Here is a 13,189-nt window from a genome sequence, read left to right as displayed (position 1 = left end):
TTTACTTAAGTAGTTTCTATCTCTCTTTGAAAAGAAATTGCCACTCAAGGCTAAGGCTATATATAAGGGGACACCTAAGTTTCATTTTAGGGGCGGACGCTGGATTTATGCTCCTGGAGTCAGTGGCTTCATGCTTTGAGAATTCCCTCCTTGGTTTTGCTCAGTAGCATGAATCCAAGAATGCTGAGTTTCACATAACTTTAGAGAATACCTATTTGATATAAGTAGGGCTCTATCAAATTCACGATTCACTTTGGTCGATTTCATGGTCATGGGATTTTAAAAATAATAAATTTCATTATTTCAGCTCTTTAAATCTGAAATTTCATCATGTTATAATTGTAGGGATCCTGACCCAAAAAAGAGTTGCAGGGCTGAGGGATCGCAAGGTTATTGTAAGGGGAGTTGCGGTACTGCTACCCTTACTTCTGTGCTGCTGCTGGCGACAGCGCTGCCTTCAGAGCTGGGCAGTTGGAGAGTGATGGTTGCTGGTTGGGACTCCAGCACTGAAGGCAGAGCTGCTGCCTGCAGAGCTGAGTCCTCAATCAGCAGCCACCACTCTCCAGCTGCCCAGCTCCAAAGGCAGCAGCGCAGAAGTAAGAGTGGCGATACTGCGACCCCATAAAATAATCTTGTGACCCCCTTGAAACTCCCTTTTGGGTCAGGACCCTCAATTTGAGCAATGCTGGTCTCCCCTGTGAAATCTGTATAGTATAGGACACACAAAAGACCAGATTTCATGAGGGGAGAATAGATTTCACAGTCCATGATGTGTTTTTCATGGCTGTGAATTTGGTAGGCCCTAGATACAAGTAATTCTCTGCGGGGGTTGGAAGTAAATTTGGGTCTAAAGCATGGTCTTATCTGTATGATCCCAGGTGTGAATTTAAACCAATATATTTATATCAGTATAACACACACACCCATGTAGACAATCCAGTACGTGTGCCTTTTTTCAGGTTAGCTTATGTCGCTTGGGAAATGATTTAAGCTAAATCGAAAAAATCTACTTTTCTACCAGAATAAGTGTGTCTGAACAGGAAGTTATACCTGTATCACTATATCAGTATAACTGGTAAAACTTTCCATTGAAACAAGTTCTAAGTTCCCCATTTAATAACTAGGTACAGCGGAGAGGCATGCTTGCTTTTTCTGAAGGGGAACTGATGTAGCTATTCTGACCCAAATTTTCACCTACTCTTTTAGTTATAGTAATAATAGTAGTGTGTGCACTGTTACTACATCTGTGCAAATAAACAGGCATTAGCATGTGTAAAATACAAGTTAGTCTTCCAAATAACAGATCTGTATGTCAGAAACTTGTCTGCATGCAGTTTTGTGCATGGAAAATTTGAGGTAGCTACTTGTAAAATATAATAATCAGTGTCTTTTACTTAACAAAGCGTTTTAGGTGAGATGCAGTAACATCTTAATTTTATCTTTGTTAGTCTATGTTAGAACCTTAACGTTATTTTAACACAGAATTTTGAAGATTTCATGATTTATAGGGTTGAAGAACTATCATTTTTGGTTGTCCAATACATTTTCCCAAAAAAGTAGCACTAGGCAGGCAGCATGGTCAAGTCTAGTGGTAAAAGCACAGGAAAGGGAGCCAGGCAATCCAGAATTTTAATCTTAGCTCTGTCACTGACTCCCTGCATGGCTTTGGGTAAATCATTTAGGCCAAAATATTCAAGCTTTGGTGCCCAAAGTCAGGCTGCTAAATATCTATGTAGACCACTTTAAAAAATAAAAGTGCTTTGATTGGTCAGAGGGGTTTAGGACCCACATCTTCCATGGGAAGCAATACTAGCTGCAGATGCTCAGCAAAGCCTCTTTTTTGGTGAATAAATAAGGATTTAGGTGCTCAGCTTTAGGCACTAAAGTTTGAAAATGTTAGCCTTAATCTGTGTTTGTTTCACTGTTGGGCATTTATTTCCATTTTACAATTTCACAGACATTTTATTTGGATTAATTTAATGTTTGTACACATTTTGAATATTATTTCATACTGAAATTTCTCATGGAACATTTTTTCTTGCATATGTTTTGATTTAATCAGTCTTGAATAACTGTTCTGAGAAAATTAAATAACTGGTGCACTGTTGTAATATAAGAAATTGTTAATTAATCCCCCCTAAAAATATTTTCTTAATTGATTTGTGTTTATGTTACAGTACCAGCAACCTATTCTTAGTGGAGACAAGTTTGAACCTTTTTTGGGACATGTAGGTAGAACACAATCAAGTGCACAGAATGAAAAGAGAGAAGATCAAGACGTGCCTATTTTCACTCTTCTGAAAAACAAACTTTCACGTGCAGACATTAAAGAAGACCAAGATCCACCTGTCAAGGCATCTACAACATTTGCAGCAAGAAGTTCAGATATTAATTTAAGCAAGAACAGTCAGCACCTGTCCATATTAAAACTTATAGAATCAAAGATGAAATTAGAGGAGGATGGGATTAGCTTTAAAGAAGAGTCCCCAACAGTGGCTATAAGAACAGATTTGCCAGAGAAATGGCAAGAGGAGAGACTTTCAGAAACAGAAATAGTATGTCTAAACTCTTTTTTAAGTAAAACTCTTGAAGACTTTCTTATAGATAGACTTATAAAAATAATAATGCTAAAATCTGTTTTAAGCAAAAATCTTGAAGGGTTTATCTCAGAGAAACTTTCAGAAATGGGGATAGTCACAAAGATAGAATTAGGAGAAGAATACCAGAACATGCAGAGTATTATTGATGGATCACCAGTTGTTTTAGAGAGAGAGTTACTTGAAAAAGGAAAAGATATTTCCAGGGAAAGGTTTTCAGAAGCAGAAATAATAAATTTAAAATCTGTTTTGAGTAAAAACCTGCAAGATCGTCTCATAGAGAGATTTTCTGAAACAGGGATAATCACAGATTTGGAGTTAGGAAAGCAGCACCAGAACCTATCATTGCAGGGAATTACAGATAGATCACCAGTGGTTTTGGAGACAGATTTAGCTGAGAAAATCCGTGATAGTTGTGAGGAGAAATCTTTCGAAATGGAAATAAGTCTTAAATCTGTTGTAAACCAAAATCTACAATATCTTCCCATAGAGAGGCTTTTAGAAAGAAGGCTAATTGAAGAGGTGAAGTTAGGGAAGGAAGACACAAACTTTTCTTTGTCAAGGATTGATGAGAGACAGCTGAAGCCTGTGGCAGATTTATCAAAGAAAAGCAATGGTCAATCCAGGGAAGAATGTTCAGAACCTGAAATAATAACAAAATATCTAAGTCAAAACCTACAAAACTGTGCCATAGAGAGACATTCACAAACAGGGATAAACACAGAGATGGAGTTAGGAAAGGAGCACCCAAACCACTCATTGAAGATAATCAAAGTCAAATTGCCAATGGTTATGGAGACAAATTCACCTAAGATAGGACAAGATTATCACAAGCAGAGGTTTTCAGAACAACAAATAAATCTAAAATCTGCTTCAGACAAAACTCTCCAAGATTCTCTCATAGAAAGACTTTTGGCAACAGAAATAATGAGTCTAAAGGATTTTTTAAACAAATGTCTCCAAGATCATCTCCCAGAGAAACTTTCAGAAACAGGATTAATCACAAAAGAGGAATTGGAGACAGTACTTCAGAACAATTCCTTGCTGAACATTCTGGAATGTTCCAATGTTCCAGTGGCATTGGAGACAGAATTACACAATATAAGCCAAGTTCATTCCGGTGAGAGTCTTGCTAAACCACATATAATAAAAGGAGAACCTGTTTTAAGTGGACATATACAGGACCTCCTTCTTGAGGTACTCTCAGAAACAGAAATAATGAATCTAAAGTCATTTTTAAGCAAAAAGATCCAAGACCATATTGTAGAACGACTCTCTGAAATAGGGTTGATCACAGAGGAGGAGTTAAGAAAGATACACCACAATTTGTTTGTGCTGAGAGCTAACGAAAGACTGTCATGGGATGTGGAATCAGATTTACCTGGGGAAGAGCAAAATCTAAGTCTAAAATCTCTTTTAACCAAAAACCTTAAAGATGGACTTTCAGAAACAAAACTAGTATATCTAAAGTCTCTTTTAAGCAAAATATTGAAGGAAGGTCATAGAGACAAACTTTCTGAAACAGAAATAAAAAGTCTAAAATCTGTTTTAAGCAACAACTTGCAAAACCTTCCTATAGAAAGTGCTTCAGAAACTGGGTTAATCAATGAGATTGAATTAGAGGGAGTATGCCAGAATGCACTGATAGTTACTGATACAGATATACTTGAGAGAGGGCAGTATCATTCTAAGCAGGGTCTTGATAAATTCAGAATAATAAATGAAAAGCCTATTTTAAGAAAAGAGAAGTTCAAACTTCCTGTAGAGAATGTTCCAGGACAAGTAACATGTGTGATGAAAAATCTAATCAACGAAACCAAAACCAATAGTGTAATACAACTTCCTCAAAAAAATACTTTAGAAAAAGAGAGTCAAGACCCAAAACGTTGTTTTGGTAAAGCAGAACTAGTACATTCAAACACAGATTTTGACAAATCATTAAAACCAAAGCCCCCGAATGAGACTTTGAGGGGAACACATGAAACAATAGACTCACCTTCCTTACGTGCCCATGATATTGCTATCCAAACAGAACTTAAGGAATATCTCTGCAAACCAACACTTTCCTTTCCCGTAAACCCTCAGACATTTATCTTTGTACATTCAGGGTCTGAGGAAGAAACTAAGTCACCAGACAAGTCTCATGAGAAGTCAAAAGTCAAAAAAAAACATGCTAAGCATTCTAAGAAGCATGTTGCATCACGCTGCCCACCCCAGGGACAAGTATTAATGTGCACACAGTTTAAAAAGGAAAAACAAACTGGTTTGAATAACTGTAAGATCTTAAAGGAAAAACATAGAAAACATTCTGAACCACCACGTCCAAGATCATGTGTTTCAGAAGCCAAGAAGGATTCAAAAAACTTTACAGTCTCAAACATTTTGAAAAAGGAAAGCCTGAAGCAGAAAGCTGAGCAAGAAAGAGAGAATGATGGGAGATCAAAGAAATCACTTAGCAAGTCTATTAAGATACCAACAGCCACAGTGTCTGAACCACAGCTGCAGCACTTGGCAAAAGCATTGCAAGAAAAATCATACGTGAGTAGTTTCCATTTGATTGGTGTGCAGAAGAAAATAGACCTGTAAGAATAATAATTTTCTCTCAATTTTCCACCTCATGAATGTCTGAAATAGAAAACTAAATACATGACTTTCTAAATATCTGGAGGCAGAATTATTAGTACAGTGCCTCTTCATAAACTGATAGCTTCCAAGTAAGCGGGCCCAACACTGAATCCTTGTTACCCCTCAGTCCTAGCCCCCCACCCCACCCCAAAATGTGTTTGTAATGTCACCCAAATAGAGAAGAAAAATCAAAACTAAATACCTCACTCTTCTAGCCATTCCTCACCTTCTCCCTGCCAGGGAATTCAAAGAAAACCATCATTTCAATTTCTCTGGCATGTTAGTGAAATAATAGTGAATAACTGTAAATAATGTAGTAAGTTTACTAGAGAGTAAATGTAGCCTCTTGTCTACATTTGCAAAGCGGGAATTGGCAGTTTTTTTATAGTTTTTGGGTTGCCTCAGACACTTAAAGACATCTAAGAATTTGGAATTTGAGATGTTCCTTTTACCCCTCACCCCCATGTTCCCTGCTTCCAATGGACATGATAAAGGATTATGCCCCATTGAAGGGTACATGACCAAGGACTGTAATACCCACAAGTCCTTCTCAGATAAAGCCCAGAAGCACCAAAGGACACTCTAATTCAGAATCTCTACCTGCAGAGGCTTTGCAGATGAGAGTATGGATGACTTTTTCCTAAAAGAAAAGGAGTACTTGTGGCACCTTAGAGACTAACCAATTTATTTGAGCATAAGCATGAAGTGAGCTGTAGCTCACGAAAGCTTATGCTCAAATAAATTGGTTAGTCTCTAAGGTGCCACAAGTACCCCTTTTCTTTTTGCGAATACAGACTAACACGGCTGTTACTCTGAAACCTTTTTCCTAAAAAGGTCTCTCAAGCATGTGTAGTGTGGCTGGTAAGCCTCCTTCAGTGCCAAGGCCTGAGTCAGACCTCCAGGCTGAAAGGGAGCTGTCTCCTCGTAAAAGGAGGAACAGTCTCTTTGATTTGTTTGCTGGGATTGACTTTAGTGGAACTGCCCAGGTGAGTAAGATATGAAGGATTGGGTCCTGTTGTATTAAGTTAGATGGAATATATGAGCTATGTGCTACCAAAACCTAATCACTGTCCAATATTAAACAAGGTTCAGGTTTTGGTATGCAGACACCTTAGCTGCTTGGCACCATAGCAAACAAACCATTAAAAATCCTTATTAAAGATACAGAAAAGAGGGAAAAACAGGTAAAGCATTTGAAATTTAAAGAGTTAAGACTTTTATTTTAACATTTCTTGTTCCCTTTCCTTTTAGCTGGAGAGTGTTGTAGAAATACCCTCCCTCCTCCTTTGTTTGACAGTTTTTTAGATTGTATTAAGGATGGAATAACTGTTCTTTTGGGTAAAAGAAGTTAGTTAAGATGGGCTAGAACTGCTGTTGTTAAAGTCCGATCCCATTTTATTCCAGGTGGTGTTTGGGATTTACCGGGAGCTAGTAGGGATGGATGTTTCCTGGGTCCTTCTCTCTGGCCTGATCTGATCAGGACATCTCTCAGGATTAGGATGATGAAGGCCTGGGGTCCCAGGAGGTGGTGGCAGGGAAGCCCTGATGGTGAAACTCATTTCACTAGGCTCTGTCTGGTTTTCTCTCTTTCCCTCCAAAAGCCTTTCTTTAAGGCCCCAAAAAGGGAATGATGTGTGGAATAGCCGATCCTTTTCTTATTATGTTCAACAATTAGGCCTAATATTTGACACACGAATTTTGGTTCATTAATTTTTGGTTCCACATTTTCTGTTTTTTATCAAGCATGATTTTAACTCAGTCCTTGAGTTATATTAGTGTGCCCTTTTTTGTTTGGACTTAGTTTTTTTGATGGATTTTTTTTCCATCTGTTTGTAACATTCATTATTAAAAGCAATCATAGAATCATAGAATATCAGGGTTCAAAGAAACCTCAGGAGGTCATCTAGTCCAACCTCCTGCTCAAAGCAGCACCGATCCCCCACTAAATCATCCCAGCCAGGGCTTGGTCAGCCCTGACCTTAAAAACTTCTAGGGAAGGAGATTCCACCACCTCCCTAGGTAACGCATTTCAGTGTTTTACCACCCTCATCGTGAAAAAGTTTTTCCTAATATCCAACCTAAATCTCCCCCACTGCAACTTGAGACCGTTACTCCTTGTTCTGTCATCTGCTACCACTGAGAACAGTCTAGAGCCATCCTCTTTGGAACCCCCTTTCAGGTAGTTGAAAGCAGCTATCAAATTCCCCCCTCATTCTTCTCTTCAGAAGACTAAACATCCCCAGTTCCCTCAGCCTCTCCTCATAAGTCATGTGTTCCAGTCCCCTAATCATTTTTGTTGCCCTCCACTGGACTCTTTCCAATTTTTCCACATCCTTCTTGTAGTGTGGGGCCCAAAACTGGACACAGTACTCCAGATGAGGCCTCACCAATGTCGAGTAGAGGGGAACGATCACGTCCCTCGATCTGCTGGCAATGCCCCTACTTATACATCCCAAAATGCCATTGGCCTTCTTGGCAACAAGGGCACACTGTTCACTCATGTCCAACTTCTCGTCCACTGTAACCCCTAGGTCCTTTTCTGCAGAACTGCTGCCGAGCCATTCGGTCCCTACTCTGTAGCGGTGCGTGCTTTGGATTCTTCCGTCCTAATTGCAGGACTCTGCACTTGTCCTTGTTGAACCTCATCAGATTTCTTTTGGCCCAATCCTCCAATTTGTCTAGGTCCCTCTGTATCCTATCCCTACCTGCCACCGTATCTACCACTCCTCCCAGTTTAGTGTCATCTGCAAACTTGCTGAGGGTGCAATCCACACCATCCTCTCCTCTAAATGCTTCAGAATTGATTCCTTGAGGACCTGCTCCATGATTTTTCCAGGGACTGAGGTGAGGCTGACTCGCCTGTAGATCCTCCTTCTTCCCTTTTTTAAAGATGGGCACTACATTAGCCTTTTTCCAGTCATCTGGGACCTCCCCCAATCGCCATGAGTTTTCAAAGATAATGGCCAATGGCTCTGCAATCACATCCGCCAACTCCTTTAGCACTCTCGGATGCAACGCGTCCGGCCCCATGGACTTGTGCTCGTCCAGCTTTTCTAAATAGTCCCGAATCACTTCTTTCTCCACAGAGGGCTGGTCACCTTCTCCCCATGCTGTACTGCCCAGTGCAGTAGTCTGGGAGGTGACCTTGTTCGTGAAGACAGAGGCAAAAAAAGCATTGAGTACATTAGCTTTTTCCACATCCTCTGTCACTAGGTTGCCTCCCTCATTCAGTAGGGGGCCCACACTTTCCTTGACTTTCTTCTTGTTGCTAACATACCTGAAGAAACCCTTCTTGTTACTCTTAACATCTCTTGCTAGCTGCAACTCCAGGTGGGATTTGGCCTTCATGATTTCACTCCTGCAAGCCCGAGCAATATTTTTATACTCATCCCTGGTCATTTGTCCAATCTTCCACTTCTTGTAAGCTTCTTTTTTGTATTTAAGAGCAGCAAGGATTTCACTGTTAAGCCAAGCTGGTCGCCTGCCATATTTACTATTCTTTCTACACATCGAGATGGTTTGTCCCTCTAACCTCAATCAGGATTCTTTAAAATACAGCCAGCTCTCCTGGACTCTCTTCCCCCTCATGTTATTCTCCCAGGGGATCTTGCCCATCAGTTCCCTGAGGGAGTCCAAGTCTGCTTTTCTGAAGTCCAGGGTCCATATTCTGCTGCTCTCCTTTCTTCCTTGTGTTAGGATCCTGAACTCGACCATTTCATGGTCACTGCCTCCCAGGTTCCCATCCACTTTTGCTTCCCCTACTAATTCTTCCCGGTTTGTGAGCAGCAGGTTAAGAAGAGCTCTGCCCCTAGTTGGTTCCTCCAACACTTGCACCAGGAAATTGTCCCCTACATTTTCCAAAAACTTCCTGGATTGCCTGTGCACTGCTGTATTGCTCTCCCAGCAGATATCAGGGTGATTGAAGTCTCCCATGAGAACCAGGGCCTGCGATCTAGTAACTTCTGCGGGTTGCCGGAAGAAAGCCTCGTCCACCTCATCCCCCTGGTCTGGTGGTCTATAGTAGACTCCCACCACGACATCACCCTTGTTGCTCACACTTCTAAACTTAATCCAGAGACTCTTAGGTTTTTCTGCAGTTTCATACTTGAGCTCTGAGCAGTCATACTGCTCTCTTACATACAGTGCAACTCCCCCACCTTTTCTGCCCTGCCTGTCCTTCCAGAACAGCTTATATCCATCCATGACAGTACTCCAGTCATGTGAGTTATCCCACCAAGTCTCTGTTATTCCAATCACATCATAATTCCTTGACTATAGACACTGTGCAGATGAAGGTTGCTTATTTTCAGATTGTATTTTTAGTTATATCTGTAAAATAACTTAACATTTGCATGAAAATAAATGCAGTTCCAGCTATGATACAAATAGCAATGATGGAGTCAAATGTTAGTGAGTCACATACATGATTGTGATCGTTAAACATAAATGCCAAAATACTTAGAAAAATTAATTCCCTTTCTTAATAAAAGAGAAAAAAAACCTTAATCATATATGTTAAAATTATATTTTAAGTGAAAAACAATTGACTAAAATAGAGGCGATAATGGCAGTAACACAGAGTGTCTGTTAGAGAAAGTAAGCAGATTTTATTTATCTCTACTAAAGATAGTGTACAAAGTATCAAACGTGTGTTTCTGATATCTGCGTTAAAGCTCCAGAACTGATACCTCAAGGCTTGGGATTGGGAATGTCTTGCTGTATTATCTCCTGAATGTACTAAATTTACTTTAAACGTGGCTTTAATTGGCGTTTATGTATATTTTTTCTTTCTTTATATAACAATTAGATACAGTTCTCCTGTCAGCTAATTCCTAAGTTATCTGCAAAATCGCTAGAGTTTTGAGGTGCTTAAGTAGTCCCTGAAATCATGGTTAAAGTTTCCTCCCCCCGCCCCCAGTCTGAAATGGTGCCCCGGGTGAGCCAGGAGGGCCATGGGCTCTGGCAAGATGCAGCCCATGTGTGACAGTGCAAAGCCTGCCTTGAGCCACATGCCGAGCATCAGGCATCACAAGCCACAGCAGTAGCGCAGAAAGGTGGCAATACACCACATGCCTTACTTCTGTGCTGCTGCTGGCAGTGGTATTGCCTTTAGAGCTGCATTCCCAGCCAGCACCCGCCAGTATCAGGCCATCCTGCCAGTGCTTCATTTGAGCCACGGATGAGCTCTGGCATCCCTTTCAGTGGGGCCCAGAGGTGATGGGGTGGGGGAAGCCCAGGAAGCCTGTGGGGGCCAGGAGTGATGTGAGGGCGCCAAAATACTAGTTCGCCGAGGGTGCCGTTTTCCCTAAAGGCCGGCCCTGGCCTTCGACATAGAGAGAACAAAGCTGTTCCGAAAGTCCGTCCAGTTATTCGTGGCAGTGGCGGACAGAATGAAAGGTCTTCCTATTGCCTTTCAATGTATCTCATCATGGATCACATTGTGCATCTGTGAGTGATACAACCTGGCAGGTGTGCCTGCTTCCCTGATCACTGCGCACTCCACCAGGGCTCAGGCCTCTTCAACAGTGTTCCTGGCACAGGTTCCCACCCAGGAAATCTGCAGAGCAGCGACGTGGTCCTCCATACACACTTTCACTGCGGACTACGGGATCACCCAGCAGGCCATAGATGATGCGGCCTTTGGAAGAGCGGTGCTCCAATCAGTGAACTATTCCGACCCCACCTCCTGAACTTGGGCTTGTGTGTCACCTGATTAGAATAGACATGAACAAGCACTTGAAGAAGAAAAAATGGTTACTCACCGTCTCGTAACTGTTGTTCTTCAAGATGTGTTCATGTCCATTCCAATACCTACCCTCCTACCCCCTGTTGCAGTAGCCGGCAAGAAGAAACTAAGAGGGTGGCAGGTTGGCAGGGCTCTATATTGAGCGCCATGAAGGCATGACTCTAGGGTGCACCCAGGCCAACCCGACAGATGCTGCTAGGGGAAAAAGTTTCCAGCTGCCATGCATGCGCGCGCACATCTGATTGGAATGGACATGAACAAAACATGTTGAACAACAGTTACAAGAAGGTGAGTAACCATTTTTTCTGTGGGATGCATTTCTCTCCCAGGTAGCGAAAGCACTGAGAGTGTCCATCCGTCACTGGGATAGATTCCTTGCAACTGAGGCACTTCTTGAAGTCCAGGGAGCTGGGGATACCTGTCCAGGGGGGTTGATGAAAGAACAAAATTCTTTTCTTTTTCTCCTTTTTTGGGGGCGGGGAGCCAGACGCACCTACAGTGGAGCACCCATAGTGACACTACTCGAAGAAGAAGCATGCTGTGGATTTTGGGGCCATTTCATATCAGTTACATTTTGAGAGCTTGATTTACACCTTTTGTGTTGGTTTTATCTCAGTTTGGATTTTGAAGCTGAGCTTATTTATCTGTTTATCAGGGTGTTTTGCAGTGTTGCTCAGAAAAATAATTTTACATTTCTAGTGTGGTTCACTTTTATTTCTCATCATTATAAAGATCCAGTGTTACTTTTTTGTGAGAGATGGAGTGTCACTCATATTGTTCTGGCCAAATTCTAGTTTGTATAACTGCATCCCACACTCCTAGATTTCCCTGTAGTTTTAATGGATTATGATACACATCCTGTTTTAAACTACTGTGTAAGTGTTGCTGAGCTCTTTTAAACTATTTTTCTTTTTCACTCCGGAGGTGGTTACACTGAGGTGGTGGGTGAAGGGATTACTGAGGTAATTGGCACAGCAGTTTGAGATCCATGAATAAAAAAGTGCACTCTTGCTCTACCCTCCACCGCCCCGTCCATATATAAATATACACACACAGTAGCCATCATTATTCTAAGTTCTTCACAGGAAACTCATAAAATGCGCATTGTAACCCAAATCCTGATTGAGGCACTACTGCAATACAAATGATTATTACGAAGAATAATAATAATTGGATGAGCTTTGAGGACATAAAATACTCCAGAAAGGGGACAGACACAGAGGGACTTGGTTATGGATAAGTGATGATCAGGTTACTATGTTGATGGTTCAGAATGCTTTTATTTGTGTATAAACACCCTTATTTTTTATTGGCAATATGAAATAATTTTTATTAAGTTAAATCCCTTTAATGTTGGCTGATGTCTATACTATTTAAGTTTTAAAGGCTGGAATCAATTTGTTAATGACATCTGTTTTTATCTTAATATTCAGAATTATGCAGATAAAAAGGAATTAGATATGGAAATGTTTAGGCATCTTGAAAAAGCAGTAGAAAGGGCTCTGTATGATTTAGGAGAGGTTCCAGAAGTCAGCATGTATCAGCCACTGCATTCTGCAAGACCACACACTGCTCCAAGTATTTGTAGTCAAACTAAAGAGACCTGCAGAGTACAGCCTGGAAGTTCTTACACAACTTTACTTGATCCTTCTGTTGATGATGATCCAGGAAATGCTACCAGTTCAAAATTTGATATTCTAGACAGTCAAGAGCAGCAGGTAGAAATGACTGCTGAAAAGTGGGCAGTTGTTTGTAAGATTATCCAAAGAATATTACATCAGAATTTGAGTCCCCAAAAGGATGGCTAATGAACTCAACCGCAAACAATTGATATGGCTAAGACAAGTGTCGTGGGGCAGGTGATGTTTCATCATCTTCTAACTTTTTTCCCATTGTAATGATAAATACTAAATAAATGTTCTGGCTGCTTATTATTTGCTTGTGTATATTCTGTTATTAACCAGTATTAAAGATGCTGCTTCTTCAAATATCTGTCCCCATGCATGCTTCACCATGAGATGTGCATGTGCCTGTGCACTCTTGACTGAAGACTGTAAAGTAGTGTCCACAGACCTGCACCTAAGCATACTAGAGCATATAGGGTGGCATGGGCCTGCCACCACTCAGTTCCTTCTCAACTGCCTGTGGTTTGATATGGAGCACTTGGTGTCTGCTGTTCTACAGCTTCCTGCCTTTTCTCACTTGCTATGAATTTTTCTTT

General features: G+C 41.0%; 1 protein-coding gene across 1 annotated transcript in view; it reads left to right on the top strand.

The window, feature by feature from the left end:
- The window catches only part of C2CD6 (C2 calcium dependent domain containing 6), a gene marked incomplete at both ends in the record, with an annotated part of 44,102 nt that extends 31,326 nt beyond the window's left edge, over nucleotides 1–12,776 (top strand). Inside the window, 2 exons of the mRNA XM_084642871.1 lie at nucleotides 2,178–5,135; nucleotides 12,402–12,776. Coding sequence (XP_084498997.1) covers nucleotides 2,178–5,135; nucleotides 12,402–12,776 — 3,333 coding nt within the window. The remainder of the gene's footprint in view (nucleotides 1–2,177; nucleotides 5,136–12,401) is intronic.
- Between the last annotated feature and the right edge of the window lie 413 nt (nucleotides 12,777–13,189).

Source organism: Lepidochelys olivacea (genome assembly GCF_965140295.1).
Source record: "Lepidochelys olivacea isolate rLepOli2 genome assembly, chromosome: 11".
Lineage (NCBI taxonomy): Eukaryota > Metazoa > Chordata > Testudines > Cheloniidae > Lepidochelys > Lepidochelys olivacea.
Note: the sequence above shows the minus strand (reverse complement) of the source record. Positions and strands in the feature narration are given on the sequence as shown.